The sequence below is a fragment of the Sciurus vulgaris genome (genome assembly GCF_902686455.1).
Source record: "Sciurus vulgaris genome assembly, chromosome: 2".
Lineage (NCBI taxonomy): Eukaryota > Metazoa > Chordata > Mammalia > Rodentia > Sciuridae > Sciurus > Sciurus vulgaris.
In genome coordinates, this window is record NC_136462.1 from 156,611,751 (window position 1) to 156,626,618 (window position 14,868).

The 14,868-nt window shown below is 44.8% G+C and overlaps 1 protein-coding gene across 1 annotated transcript; it reads left to right on the forward strand.

The window, feature by feature from the left end:
- Positions 1 to 2,161: 2,161 nt before the first annotated feature.
- LOC306655355 (uncharacterized protein) lies at positions 2,162 to 13,421 on the forward strand (the record flags this gene model as incomplete). Its single annotated transcript, XM_079129716.1, has 4 exons — positions 2,162 to 2,370; positions 3,184 to 3,371; positions 12,847 to 12,902; positions 13,389 to 13,421. Exons 1-4 carry the CDS (start codon positions 2,291 to 2,293, stop codon positions 13,419 to 13,421), a joined length of 357 nt encoding a protein of 118 aa, XP_078985842.1. The 5' UTR covers positions 2,162 to 2,290.
- Between the last annotated feature and the right edge of the window lie 1,447 nt (positions 13,422 to 14,868).

Genomic DNA, 14,868 nt, shown 5'->3' on the forward strand with positions numbered 1-14,868 from the left:
GTTAACATTTCACTCTCCTCACTTGATCACATTCGTACATCTAGCCAAATCCATCAGTTAATCTATCTTTATTTCTCTAAATAAACTTCAAAGTGAATTGCAGATACCAGTACACTTCCTATTGAACACTTCAGCTAGTACCTCATTAAATAGAACTCAATATTGTTTACGGGTACTTTTTAATTTTGAGGTTAACTTTACACGTAATGAAACACACAAGTCCCAGATGAACCATCCTAGCAGGTTTCTTTTTAACACAAAGAGAGAACCACTCTTCACCTCTCTTTTCACCTAGTCTGTTGGGAGGCACTCTGCTTTTGAGGTCTCTTGAGAAAGACTGAACTGGCTCCCCTAGGGGAAAGCCAGGTATTTACATGTATTTGCTATGTGTCAGATCTCAGGCCTCTGTTCAAGTCCATGAGCCTAGACTGGATTTGCAAATTCCTGGTGCAGTACTTTGCCATTTTACCACTGCCTGTAGTACCCTTATGTTCCTGTGGAATTGAGCCTCTGCTTGGATACTCCAAGTCTGTTTCTACTTCACCACCCTTCCCACCCTTCTCCTTCAGATAAGGTATTCTGTAGGACCTTGGCAGACCTTGCTATCCCAGGAGTGGTGAAGCACCTGATCTGGGGCAACCTTTAGAAGATTGTTCTCCTGGAATTGGTTTCAAATGGATAACGGCAGGTGGCAAGAAAAATATCCTTTTAAAAAGTAAGGCATATTGGGGGTGAGGCAGAGGTAATTGGTATCTGGTGCTGTTTGCCAAAGGAAGGTGGCAATGGCAAGATCCAAGTCTTTCAAGCTTTGTGCCTCTTCCCTCTCAGTAAAACCTGACACCCTTCCAAAACATCCTGTTGGCCCAGGAGTTCAGGTTGGCAAACCAGGACTGCTGGCTGAGAGGATGAGTGGGTATTTTGTGAGCCTTCAAGGAAATTCCAAAAGTGTGAAGACAGACAGATTAAATTCTTACAAATGGTGCTACATCTCCATACAGATGGCTTCACATCCCTAAATTTGTGGCCAACTATAAAACCCTAGCCCAGGTGTGCAAAAGGGAATCCTGACCCTTGGCTTTGCCTGTAAGCCATCTGGATTCAATGTGGTAACCTCCTCACTCGGTCTTCCAGCCACTGATGCTGGTAGCTAGCTTGCAGTGACCTTCAGATGCCAGGACTTATTGCCTCTTGATTTTAAACCCAGGTTCCTGTTTTTGAGAGTAGGTCGGTGGGCTTCCTGGCTATCCAAACCTGGAATGTCCCAGCTGTGCCCCAGTCCTGGAGACTGTCTCTCCGCAGCCCTCAGCCACCTTGCCAGGCTCTCTGCCCCCCAGCTCCCAACCCTGGCCTTCCCACTCTCTTGAGGGGGGTTTGCTACTCGCCTCCGGCCCCCTCCTCCAAATCCCTTTTCAACATGCCACATTGTCCCAAAGAACACAGGGAAGAGAAATTGGGGGGTGGGGGATCCGGAGGCCGCAGCCAGCAATCAGGCTGCCTCTCTCCCTGGCAAGGACACACACGTCGTGAGCCCGGCCTGAAATGTGTTTCATTATCACATAAAAGGCTCCCGTGGCGAAGGAGCCGAGAGGCAGGGCCGGGGGCCGAGTGTGGGACAATGGAGGCTGAAAGCGCTGCCCTAACCTGCTATGTTTCGTATCGCACGCCCATTGTTCGAGGGTCGTTTTAAACTACTTAGCGCGCCCCCCTCCACTGATCCCTGCCGATAAGATATAGTTCTGTCCGAATACATAAAAAGGATGTCTCCGAGCGGGTGCTTTCGGAGGCTTTTCTGCGTTTCTTGTGTCTTTCACACACAGCCCCTCCGATCAGCCCCCTCCCCTAGCCCGGATTCCAAGCTTAGGCGCTCAGGGATCGCCCTCCGCCCTTTTCCCCAACTCTACATTGTGGGGTACAGTGGTTCTCCCCCCTCTCTTTTTCTTCCTTTTACCCGCGCCTTGCGCGCGCGGGTTTAAGCAACCGTGATCTGTGAATAAACAAAGTCAGTAAACAACCGAAAAAAACATTCTAGATCCGAATTCCAGGAGGGTAAACTTTCCATGCCACGTCACACTTCAGCAAATTTGCACAGATATTATATTGCCTCCCCCCTCCTTTATTATTCTTTTTTTTTTTTTTTTTTTTTGCCAGGATCCCATTGTACTTAACTGAATTTTATAACGCTGATCGATATCTTGGTAAAATATTCATTTTTAAACTAGCGGGCAGTGAAATCTTTGCTTTGTGTGCTAAAGTCAACAGTCGCTCGGTTTGAGCTCAAATAAATGCAGGGATGCCTCTGCTCGGAGCAGTCGGCCGCCTCCCTTCGCGCATTGGACGCTCTGCCACCCGCCCGCCAGCCAGCCACCGCAGGTAGGGAGCGCGCCCACTCGGGGACCTCGTCCGGGCTCCCTGCGACAGCGTCTATCCCCAACTCAGGTCCGTACGCCTCCACTTTCCTCCTCCGCCTCAGCTACTCCCTCTCCCTTCCTGGAGCTCTGGATACCTGGACGCGGGTTGAGGGTTGGAGAAGGGAAGCTCAGTTAATGAAGACCAAGAAGGTTGGGAGGTGGCCTCTTTTACTGGGCGTTTCGAGAGTGCTGGGCATAAAAGAATGAGGTGGTACTAGAATTAGAAACTCCGTCTGAGTCTAGGCTTTGAGCGCTAAGTTTGGTGGGGCCCCAAGGCAATGATAATCTAGGACCGGCTCCTGCAGGATTTGTAGCCCCTTGGGGCCGGGAATTCGATCCGAGCGCCGGTGTTTCCCAAGGACAGTGGCAGGGAGGGGGGTTCAGAGTCTAGGATAGGGGTCAACAGGAAACGACATGCGTGGTGTCGGCAGCAAGTCCTGAGAGAGGCCCGAGAATGGTGGCCTCCGCCCGTCCCCACCCCCAAGTCCACAAGAGTCCAGTCTCTGTCCTTTCCCGGATCCAACCAGGTCAAGATGACAATGGGGGTTGGCACCAAGCTGGAGCAGGGGAAGGAGCGACAGAAGTTTTCCAAAAACAAGTAACATTAACTCTCGCCACAGAAAGTGGCTGATGAGCACAGACGCGCTTGTCAGTAGGCAGGTTGGGGAACCTCCAGGGTTGTAAACTGCGCCCAGAACAGAAAGTCAGAAACCGGACGCGGGCTCGTTCATTGCCCCATTCTCCCTGCAACTTCGTTGCCTATTTTCTTACGCAGCCTGGGTTCTCCAGAACCCCAGCGCGCCCGGGCTTACTGGACGTGCCCGCTCAGGTGCAGAACGTCGAACACAATCAAGTCGGTCTTTCAGCCGCCTGCAAGTGGGTGGCGACTTCGGGAAATCAGTAGTTCCTCTGCAGTTGTTAAAATTGCAGGGCGCTTGACTTTCGAAGGCAGGGTACCGAAAGGTGACTTTCCCCTCAAGTTTGTCTCCTCCCACCATTCTTTCTCCAATCTACATTCACCCTGGGGTCTTTCCTTTAAGCGTCTGGTTGTCAGGCGTCATGAGAGGTCCGTGCCCAGCTGGGTTTACTGGGTCTTTAGCTAGGCAGTGTGAGATGCGCTATGTAACCGCCCCACGGAAAATGCCTGCCACTCCCAACTGGGAAGCTCTTCTGGTCTGAGCCTCAATTGCCAGATCGCTAATCCAAGGGAGCAGAAATCAGTCTCCTGATCCGCAAGAGCAGTGCTATACTGGCACCTCCATTATTACCCGGACTCTAGATCCTCCGTTTCCCTCCTTTCCTGGCGCCTGGGGCTGCTCTCCCTGTATACCGCACCCGAGGGGAGTTTGGGACGCTCCCGCCGCCCTATGGGCCCAAGCTCCGATTCGCGGCTGGTTATCTTTCCTGAACAAGATGGAACGCCTGCAGGACACATGGCAAGGCTAATCGTTTTTAAATAATTAATGCCTCCCGGTTCCGCTAGTAATGCAAGGCCTCGAATCCGTCAATTACTTGTCATTAAATGAGTGTCGCCCCACGGCCTTCCCTCGGGCCTTTGATGGGCGCCCGGTCACCTAGCCCAACCCACTCCACTCCGGAATTAAAAGGTGCCCGGCCTTTGAGAGCCGGGTGCGGAGCAGCCGCGGCCCTTAATTCAGTGCGAGTTTTGAAAGAAAGACCCTCGCTGAAGAGATGTAATCTTCCAAATGGCCAATTTAAACGCCTGATCTTTATCACCCGCCTTCTCGCGGTTTCATAAAGAGAAGCCAGTTCTCAGTGCTTTGGGGGCCTTTTAATGTAGGGGCGGGCGGGGTGGTGGTGGTGAAGCGAAAGATAAGGCTTAATAGGGCATAATGGGGCGGCGTTTGCCAGAGGAAGTACCTAGAGGTACCTGGGGCAAGGAGTTTTCCTGGGAACAGGGTATCCTTCTATAAATCCGGGGATCAGGGGATGCTTCGAGTGGTGGAGAAGGGTAGCTGAGAGAAGGTCTGGAATATGTAGACGTCAGGAGCGTTTCCAAAATTCAACAGATCCTTTTCTGACTGAATCTTCATCCTGCGAGAGACGGCAAGAAAGAAAATGGTCCTCCTGTCCTCCCCCTGTGCCCCGCAGCCCAGCCACTGTAAATCTGGAGCTACAGGACAGTTGGTGCTGGCCGAGAGCCACAAACTCGGGGGCACTAAGTCCTGCCACACAGAATAGACACCCCTCCCCCCCTAAACGCCCTAGTATTGCTAGTCCTGCTTTGCTGCTCCTGCTGCGGCAAAAGAACACGGTTTCAGACCTGAAATATTTTTGCTGGGTGCGGGACAGCATGGACACCAGCCCTGACAGCAACTCCATAGCAACCCAGGCCAGCAAGGGTTGGGGAGTGAAATTAAAAAAAAAAAAAAAAAAAAAACTTCAAAGCACAAAAACAAGGAAAACAGAAAAAAAAAGTTTGTAACTCGATTTCATTACTCTTCTTCCTGCTTCCTTCCCGGGTCAAATGGTAAAATAACTTTTACCATAAATAGAAATGGAAGGGTCTCTGGGCCTTATCTGTCCACCCTTTGATTGCAAACTACGCACTTTAACCCTCCTTGTCTGCAAAGTCATGTATTTTCCTCTAGATTTATAGTAGACTTCAAAGATTATAAATTTCTTATAACTTCTTATTCTTAGGACTGGTATTCCCCTGAAAAGAGGGGAAAACAAGAATAGATAGAAGATGGTGGAAAACATAATGAGAATAAACGAGCAAACTTTTGAAAAATGGGGAAAGACTGAGAGGCTATGTTCCTTGCCTGTCCCCAGAGAGCCTGGCCTGCACTTCAGGTCTTCTGCTCCATATACATTGCCTTTCTAGAGCAGGTCACCCCATGGAGTTTTTATTTATTTATTTATTTTTGAAAAATTCTTTTTTGATGAGATGCACCGGATATGGGTAAGCACCTCCAGAGACAAACAAAAATAGCATGGAATAGATGTGTCCCCAAAGGAGCTCAGCAGGGGCCAGAGCTCCTGGTGGGCCTCTTCTCCCTTTAACAAAACTCCCAGGGAGTCCCCTACCCTCGGTCACTCCAGGGGTTGCCTCGGAATTCTAAATCCTGGGGCATCTTCCCCATTCTGTTCACAGCCTTCCTGCCCACTCTCTTATCCCTTTTTTCCTTTCTTCTTTAAAACAATCATGTGTGTCCCCTCTCACTCCCTCCCCCCATTGTATTTGTTGATGACCTAACACGCTCACACCAAAAGCCACACACAGAAAACCAACAACGTGGGATGGGAGGAGAGACCAATTATGACTGAGGCTAACAAGCAGGGAACACCCAAGTTGAGGCTGGCTGTCTCCTGGGAGACTGATGGAGGCTTATTTTACAAGCTGTAATTCCGCCATGGTCCCTATTGCCAGACTAGAGGTGATGCCTCTTCTCCCCTCCCCCTTAGTCCCTGTACCCTTGGGGTCTTTTCCAGATATTTTTGTGTATCTTCTAAAGGAGAAGCAACCATCCTCGTATTAAAGTCTCTCACATGGACAGGTAGAGAGGACAGGATGTTTTTCAAGCACAGCTTCAAAACAATATGGATCTCCCCCCCCCCCCCATAAATGACTCTTCTTCAGAGCTTGGATCTTACTTCAGATAACCACATGGACTGGTCAGATGTCATTAACTCCTCTCTCTTTCTCTTTGTCTCTGAGTTTCACTGTTTGATAACATAACTGATAGCTGGGAATTCTGAAAGAAGAAACACAAATTAAGTTACATTCATTCATGCAAAACTAAAGTTCTCAGGGTCTCACTAGGGCAAGTGCCTAGGGTTTAACCCCTGCTCTTGCTAATTAGAAGCACCAATTTTCCCAGCAATGTCAAATGTTGATGGCAGCAATACTATATTTATTTCACTTAAACATCACTAACTGAGAAGGAAAATTTCAGCATCACAAACATATATGTATAATCAATAAAACTGATGTATTGTGCACATCGGACTTTGAAATGAGATTTGCTGTGTCGTAGTTCTACTTGCTTTTCTGATTCCATCTTCACTTGGTTAAATGATTAAATGATTTCTTGCCATAGTTAAATCAGTTTTCCCAGTTTTATTTATTTGAAAACAATAAAACACTGGTTCAAGAATAAGCAAAAATGTTTTTGGACCATGGTTGGTCACAAGTCAAGCAAATCAAAATAGAATTGCATGCATGTGAATTTTCACTTGCTATTTCCTTAGAAATATGATCTCATTTCTCTATGACTTCTCTTACAAAGCAGACATAATTGTATAATGAGTTCTATTGAGAAATTCTTGCTTACTTAAGTGAAAACATATATTCTTGCTTACTTAAATGAAAACATAAATTCCTAATTTGAAATCATAAATGTTGAAATACATTACTTAAAAATATAAAATATAGGACTGGGGATATAGCTCAATTGGTAGAGTACATATCTCACATGCATAAGGCTCTGTGTTCAATCCCCAGCACCACTATATATATATATATATATATATATATATATATATATATATATATATATATATATATATAATCTTGGCAAGTGTTTAGAGGAAAGAGTTTTGAAAGAATGAAGATGTGAGGTGGGTGATTGTAGAATTGGACAAGACAGATGATTATATGACATTTTGTTTGAAGGAATAGAGTGAAGTCTCAGTCAGGGCAAGACCTGGGTCATAGAGAGCTCTGTAGAGAGGTCAGAGGAATCTTTATTAAAGAAATCAGGATGTCAGGGTTTGGGGTATAGCTCAGTGGTAGAGTACTTGTCTAGCATACACAAGGTCCTGGGTTCCATTCCCCAGACTGTGGAGAGGAAAATATCAGGATATTATCATGTGTCCTCTGTGATAAAACAAAAACAAAACAAAACAAAACAAAAAAACATGCAATTCTGCTCATGCTTTCTGCTGACTGTACCTTCTAAAACCCATTCTAAGTCTAAAATAAAGGACACGAATTTCGCTATGTATTTTCCATTTGTTCTGCATTTCTGGGCTACATTAAAATGAGTAGTTCATACACTGGAAGAAATTGTAACTTCAGCTACATGCCTTGCTGGATGAGAAAGATTGCACTCTACCCAGAAATTCAGTCCATTTTTTTGGCAGAAAATTTGCCTTTTGTTCTACCATTTTAGTGTCTCTTATTGCCCTCTTCACCCCAACACACACGTATTCCCTCAGCTTATTTCTTTAAAACAACTCTGTTTAATCCTACCACTCTTAAGTGGAGTTCCTGTAGGAGCGAGGCACCATGGGAGGTGTCTTCATGAACTTGGTCTCTATAATCTTCCCCATGCCCCACTGGTAGAAGTCAGGATCTATATGTAGTGCATCTGGGACTGAGAGAAGTTAGGGAACTTGCTCCAATTTCAGAGCTAAGTATTGTAGTCTGAGCAAGTCTATGTTCTTTCAGCTTCTCCTGTTTCATATGTGATTCTGAGCACAGTCAACTCCAGTTCCAAAGCAGTAGGAAGCTTGACTTCACCAGAACTTCAGAATTTGCAAAGTAAGCTGTGTTGGTAGAAGAGGACTTGTGAAATGTTAGGGGAAAGCTGGAAAGAACAGGAAGATGTCAGACAATGTAAAAATTGAATACCCATTGGGCTGTTGACAAAGAGCCACCATCTGACCTTGGAGCGATTAGGATGGGTATGTCTGGGATCAGGCTGATTCTTATTTTCTCTTGTAGTAACAGTTAGAATTCTCATGTGATCATTGGTCCCTCAAAGCCAGCCAGAGGTTCATTCAAACCTGGGTTACACTTTCCTCCTTTTGGAAGCTCCAGGGCCAGTTGGCTAATGCTGGGAAAAAGAAGAGACAGTGAGAGAATCAGCAGGTTGATGGTTCTTACATTGTGATTAGAAAGAGAAAATGCCAGAGAAGGTAGGGGGGTGGGGAGTCAAGGAAGAGACCATGAGCAATCCACATGGCCAAATTATGTCGGAGGTGCAACCTATCAGTTTAAATCTTTACTGGGAGTAGGGATCCAGAAAGCATCTGACCTCCCCCTGACCTGCACCTGGTGGCATGACAACACAGGTGACAACACAACTGGAATGCATGCACCTCCCACAGCTGGTCTCCAAAATGCCCTTGCCCCACCTGCAACAACTGCAGAACTCCAGCTCCCACAGCATGTCTCCTCCAACATGTATACAAATGCAGATCATGATAAACACCTGCTTCAGAGGTTTGCCTTGAGTAAGATGCTAGCCAGTGGGCTGGCCTGCATACATCATGGACAATGAGGCTCAGCACCTAGTAGGCCAGCAGTCAGAGAGAGGAGAGCAGAGTTCACACCACTGGACTGCACGTGGGTATGCGTGACAATTATGACTGAACACCTGTTTTGCCAGTACCTAGCGACACCAGGAGGAACTAAGCACTGACCCTCCTCCTCCTGGAAATAGCACTTAACCTTGGTGCAGAGGTCTCCTTTTCTTTTCAGCCTACTGGGAGTTAAGTTCCCTGGTCTGTTCAGTTTTAGTGGTGTGGGATTTCCTGAAGACTTAGTATCTTCCACTGTGACATTTCAGGAGAGACTTATACAATTGAATTCTAAGGGCAGCTCCAAGCACAGTGATGTCCAGGGCATGGGAATAGTCAACTCTTAAAGAGAACAGAGTTCTAGATTAAACTGTGCTAACCACTCCAAACTGCATAACTCAGGTGTTAGACTAAGGTGGGGACATGAGATGACACAAGCTACCCATATTTTGTGAGGGCAGTAAGCCTTCTAAAGACTCAGAGAACAGAGAATGCCATTTTGGGGGTGGTTTGTGGGAGTGGGCAGGCAGGGGGGAAGGGTATCCAATCTATATTTTGTCCTCTCTTCATTTTAATTACCACCCCTCTTTCACCAGCAGAGTTTGCCTATTAAAGGCCAATCTCTCTTGATTTCTTTGCTTTAAAAGGACATTTCGATTCACCCAGGCAGACAATTAAATCCCCCTCGAGCCTCTCCCTTCCCAGAGCTCGAGAACAAGATGAGTCCCTATCTCCTCACAGCATCAAGCCAGGAGAAGAAGTTGATCTCAGGTGCTCACCTGCAGTTATCAGAATGCCAGACTCATTTAGGGAGCTCAACTCTGGACCCTGAAGCGATCCCTTCATTGATTGTGGAAAGTGCTGTTTAGATTTTGCCCCTGCTCAGTAAACAACTAAAAGTAACTGCGCGATTTCTGCCTTGCATTCAGTGAAGTCTCTCTCTTTTCTCTCTCTCTCCCTTTCTCTCTCTCAACACACACACACACACACACACACACACACACACACACACACACACACGGCTCCCATTAATCATGAAGGGACAGTCAGATCACAATCCCTTTATAACATCCTTAGCTAATCCCCCTGCCCCCCACCAGCAGCTGGGTCTTTTGGGGGATGCTATGCCTTCCTCTGAAGATTGTGGTTCCCCAGAAGGACATACCCTCCCAAATCCCTAAGTCTGTAGGGACCTGAGAAAACAGTGTCCCTTTGGATCCCCTACTCTGCAACCTCTGAAAATTCACACCTGCCTAAAATACTTACTACGGACTTCCTGGGGCCATTCCTCTCTCACCTCCCTTCCCCCACCCAAAGCCCTCTGGAGTTCCCCGTTGGTCTTTGATAAGCCTGTTGCAGCTCAGACTCAGAGAAACAAAGTTGGGGGTGGGGGCACACTAACTGTCTGTAGAGCTTGAGGCTGCTTCTGGATAGAGCAACCATGGTCTTCCAGATTTTTGGAGGGGGCAGGGAGTGAATTAAAATGGCAAACTCACTCTCTGATCATCAAATTTAAGATCCTGAAGGAGACCTGCATTTACTCCTCAATTACTAATAGAAAAAGGAAAAGATGTTCCCTACCGCCCACAGTTTGCAGTTCTCTGAATAGATCATTAGTTATAATCAGACCCCCTTCATTTAGCTCTCTCTGTAGGAATAAGTTCTCTATAAGTGATTGTCAAACGCACACACGCTGCCACCTATTTGTATAAAACAGTAAAATTACCAGCCATCCAAAACAATTTAAAAGTTTAACACAGATCCTGAACAATGACAATTTAAAATTCATCAATTATTTTTTTTAAAAAAGTCAAATGTTAAAGAGCAATTATCCTGAAGGTATTAGAACCCAGCCAGCGATGAATGTGTTTTTTAAAAATCAGCTTTCTCTTTCAAAGTTGGTACTATTTCAAACAGAATTCTTTTCTTGTTTGTCCTCACTCCTTTCACACGATGAAAGATATTTTTCAAATGAGATCACCTCAACTTAAAATACAATTTTCATTGCCAGTTGATCTCAAGCAAAATATTTTTTTGAAGTCTCACACAACTAATTCTCCAAGATGTCAAATTGTAATATCTTTTATTTTTAAAAAATCCCTAATCTTGTCCAAGTTAATATTAAAAATCCTTAGAAAAATAAAATAAACATTGTAATTTGTAAATTTTTAGGTTTTAAGGTAGAAATAACTTCCACAGTATTGTGTGTTCATAGTAGTGGACAGTGAATAGGTAAATGCGTTTATTTTTAAAATAAAGGATAGCTCTGGAAATTCGATTGCTACTTTTTATAATCCACCCGTGGGCAGATCCCAAAAGTGTGTCATTTCTTCTCTCCTTTCTTTTTCTAGTATAATTTTGTAAGTGGATTACTAAGCACATGGAGTTTGAATTTATTCATTATGTGCCAATTTTTTCTCCACATTTGATGAATCTCAACTATTTCTTTGCACGATGTCTAGTCAATGGCATGTCCCGAGGAATTGAAACAATCAAGATTGGCATATACTTGCATTAGTTTTTGGTGTGGCTATGCAGCAGGTCACAACATCATTGTCATTGTCAGTGCTATTTTGTTGAACATCAGTTTTGATACGACTAAAACTAATTACCAAATTTCAATTTATATTTGCCTATAAATTTCCTGTTTGATCAAATAGCTCAATGGTGCTAATTAAACCTTTCCTTGCAAATCTTTCTTTGTATTTCTCAGTGTTTGTCCTTCTAGCGGTGAAATCTACATTCAAAACATTTCTGGGGAGTAGAGAATTTATTTATAATTTTTGGAATGTTTAAAATTATCAATACTGTATAGAAAGTAGTTCTAAATAAAATCGCTTCCATGCTGGGTAGGAATTTATTTTCTTCCATGCCTTCATTTTTACAATGTGCAATATTTGTGCAGTTGTCCCCCACACGTTGACTAGTTAAGTGTGGTTTAGATGTACTGCTTAATAGTTCATCCAGATAAAGCCACTTTAAATTTTGAAACATAATTCAAGAGAAACTTGCATATATTTTTAGGAATCGCGTCTAACCTCCCAAGACACTCAGAGACAAGAGACATTCTGTTTGGTTCAAGGGGCGAAAACTACGACCTAACTGATGTTTACATGTGTATTCAGCCATGAAATTGAATATTATCAAAGTTGAAAAAATGCAAATCAAATTAAAACCAGAGAAAATTGTCTTTGGAATTACAGCGGCCTGGAGCCCCCAAGTGTTTGCTTAAATGGAAGCACTATAAAATTAAAAGCATCTAAATTGTCCCCTCCCTGTTCTCTGGCCCCCTCTAGGCATGACATTGTTCTGTAATTCTGTCTAGGAAATGTATCTAGATTTAGTCATAAATCACTCGCCATTTACGCAAATTGCACTGGAATATATTTTTTTTCTGAAAAATCAAATGCTTTCCTTTACCAAAGTGCTCTTAAGGTCAGGTCTGCTTTAGAAATGGAGGGGCACACCCTATTCTCATTCCGAGGTGAACCCCCAAGTCGCTGCTGTCGGCCTTGCTTTAGTTATCCGCGAGTGGCCTGGAAACCTTTGGAAGAGCGGGTGGCAGTTACCAAAGAGGCGCTGTCCGGGAAAACCGCCCTTGCCTTGGCTGGGGCTCTGGGAATACGTGCGCAGAGGGGGTTCTGACTCCCTGCAGGTTGCAGGTGCCCGATCCGTCAAGGTAGCGCTTTCCGCACAATTGGAGCCCACCTGCGCGCGGGCGGGGCCGCTGGTTCTGCAAAGCTTCCAGCGGAGTCCCGAAACCTCCCGGCGCGTGGGTCGAGCTGTTCTACCTCTGCAAGAACAGGCTGCCGACACGCACTAATCACAGAATCCTGGGTGGGCCCTCATCTAGAGCTTCTTGCTCCTCTCAGGGGCCACCTGTCTGCCATAGGGCTTTGTAGAGGAGTTTGAAAAGGGAAATGTCAACTAAATATTACTTAGAGAAAAATAAAATCTTTTAAAAATCTTAAAAAGCACGAGGAAGACGGGCGGTCACTCTAGCCATTTCCCAAGTTCTAGAGTGCAGGAAACCGACCTGAGGCATCCAGTCGCACAGGACTGGGCTTACCCCGTCGCGGTGGTGGTGGTGCAGACTTAATTTTCCTCCTGCCCCTCCCCATTTCCTTCCTGTCTCCGGAAAAATCAGCAATCTGGGTTTCTCCTTCAGGTACCAAGATCGGCCACTTTCGGAAAGAACCAGGACACTGCGCGGCGACTGGTAGGGTAAGAGTAGAACAGTTTTGGATCAAGGGTGGGAGCGGGACCCAGCAAAGTGGGAGTCAGACCAATGCAGCCACGCCCACCAGCCCTAACTGGAACTGTCGGGGACTCTGGGGACCTCAGCAGTGACTAGGCTGTGCTGGTGGGGCATTCAGGAAACTTTCGTTTCATTTAGTGACCTCTGAGGATTTTCATTTCGCATCCCCAGTTCTGCACTCGTTCACCCTACCCAAACCCAAGTCTCCTGGTCTCGGGCCAGAGCGAGTGGAGGGCCGTCTAACTTTTTGTCCTCTGGGGAGGGAAGACGATTGGTGTATTCCTTATCATTCCGTCCTTTCTCTCGCTTCTTCTGGATTGGAGGCGGAGGACTGGGGGTGGCAGCCCTTATTCCAGAAACACAATTCCTGTCCAGCCAAGCTGGATGGGGGCGGGATGGGAATTAGTAGAAGCCAATTTTTATTTTAAATGTACCTTATATTTCCTTTCCAGGACCCCCCTGGATGCAAACCAGCTCAACTGTGACTGGGAAAACAGATCCATGATCCCCAGAGCTGTTAATCTGCTCACCTCTTAGGGAGATACTGTAAGTTGTGGTTGTTTTGGGAAATTCAAGACCCTATATCCAAGAAGAGTTGTGCTAAACGTGTGTATGTTTGTTATTTTCAAAATCAAGCAAACGAAACAGCAGCCAATTAAAATGAAATATTTTTATTCTCCTCGCATGTTGTCAGTGATTTGCCCCCCTGGGATCCACAATTTTCCCAAGCCTGTTAACGGGTGACAATGAATGAGTGCCTCGTGTAATTTAATTTTCCTGTCACACTAAATAGAGCTACATTGTAAACCTTAGATCTACTCTTACTGATAGGATCGCCTTGTTTTGCCATTTGCACCATAAAGACCCCCAAAAGGGACACTGTATTGTGACCTCTACTCTTGAATTATTCAAGAACTTAATGACATTTTCCATTTTAAAAAGGGAACTAATTGCCATTGATGCAAAGCATGTGACCTTCTCTGGGTGCCCAGTATGAGAATGTAACCATCTGTATGTGCACACAGAGCCGCAGAACACAGGTAAAAATAGGAAAAAATGTCAACATAATGAGCTCAAAGTGGATACTAAAATCATACATATTATTTAATTCCATCCAAGCCATGACTTATAGTTCCACTAATTCTCCTTACCTGACCTAAAATCTGCATAAAATGCACACCAACTCAGGCCTGCATTTTTGGACATGAAGTGACTTTTGATCTAGGAGAGGAACATTAACATTTTGAAACCTAGTCTTCTTTCCTAAATGTGAAAATACACTGTGTTAGGTCAAACAAAATATCTAACAATCTGTCCCCTCCTCTTGTTGACTTTTCTTCATTTACTCAAAAGAAAAAAGAAACTCAGAATCATAAAGAAACTGTACCTTAGTGTTTGCTGTCTGAATTTACCTTGGGTGTCCAAGAAAGCAGGCATTGCAGTTCTTCATTACTAGAATTTTCATTCTACAAATGACTTGAAGATGGATGCTTTTCTTTTTTCAAAGTATAAAAAACTCCTGGTGTTATTGGTGTTATTTCCTATTGTTCTTTTACTTTTTCTCTAGTTCCAGAGGAGAAAAATGGACTTACACAATATTCTTTGACTTCTTACATTCACAGATCAGTCTGATTTCTCTCTCAGCTTACCCACACTCACTATTAACCATTTTAAAAATGTAAGTGGAGTTAGGAAGTGGGAAAGCAAACTTTTTTTTTTTCTTCCTGTGCTGGGCTGCAGAAACTTCTTTTGAACTTGGAAGTGCTGCTTGAGACAATGCATGGTGATTTCTGCAGGCAATGGACAGTTCCTTTTAAAATGGCACTCTCAATAAACATACCTAGGCTTAATCTGAAATATTCTCTTAAAAAGGGTATTCTCTTTGTGTTCATCTGTGAATTCATATCTCTATAACACAGAATTTCCAAAAAA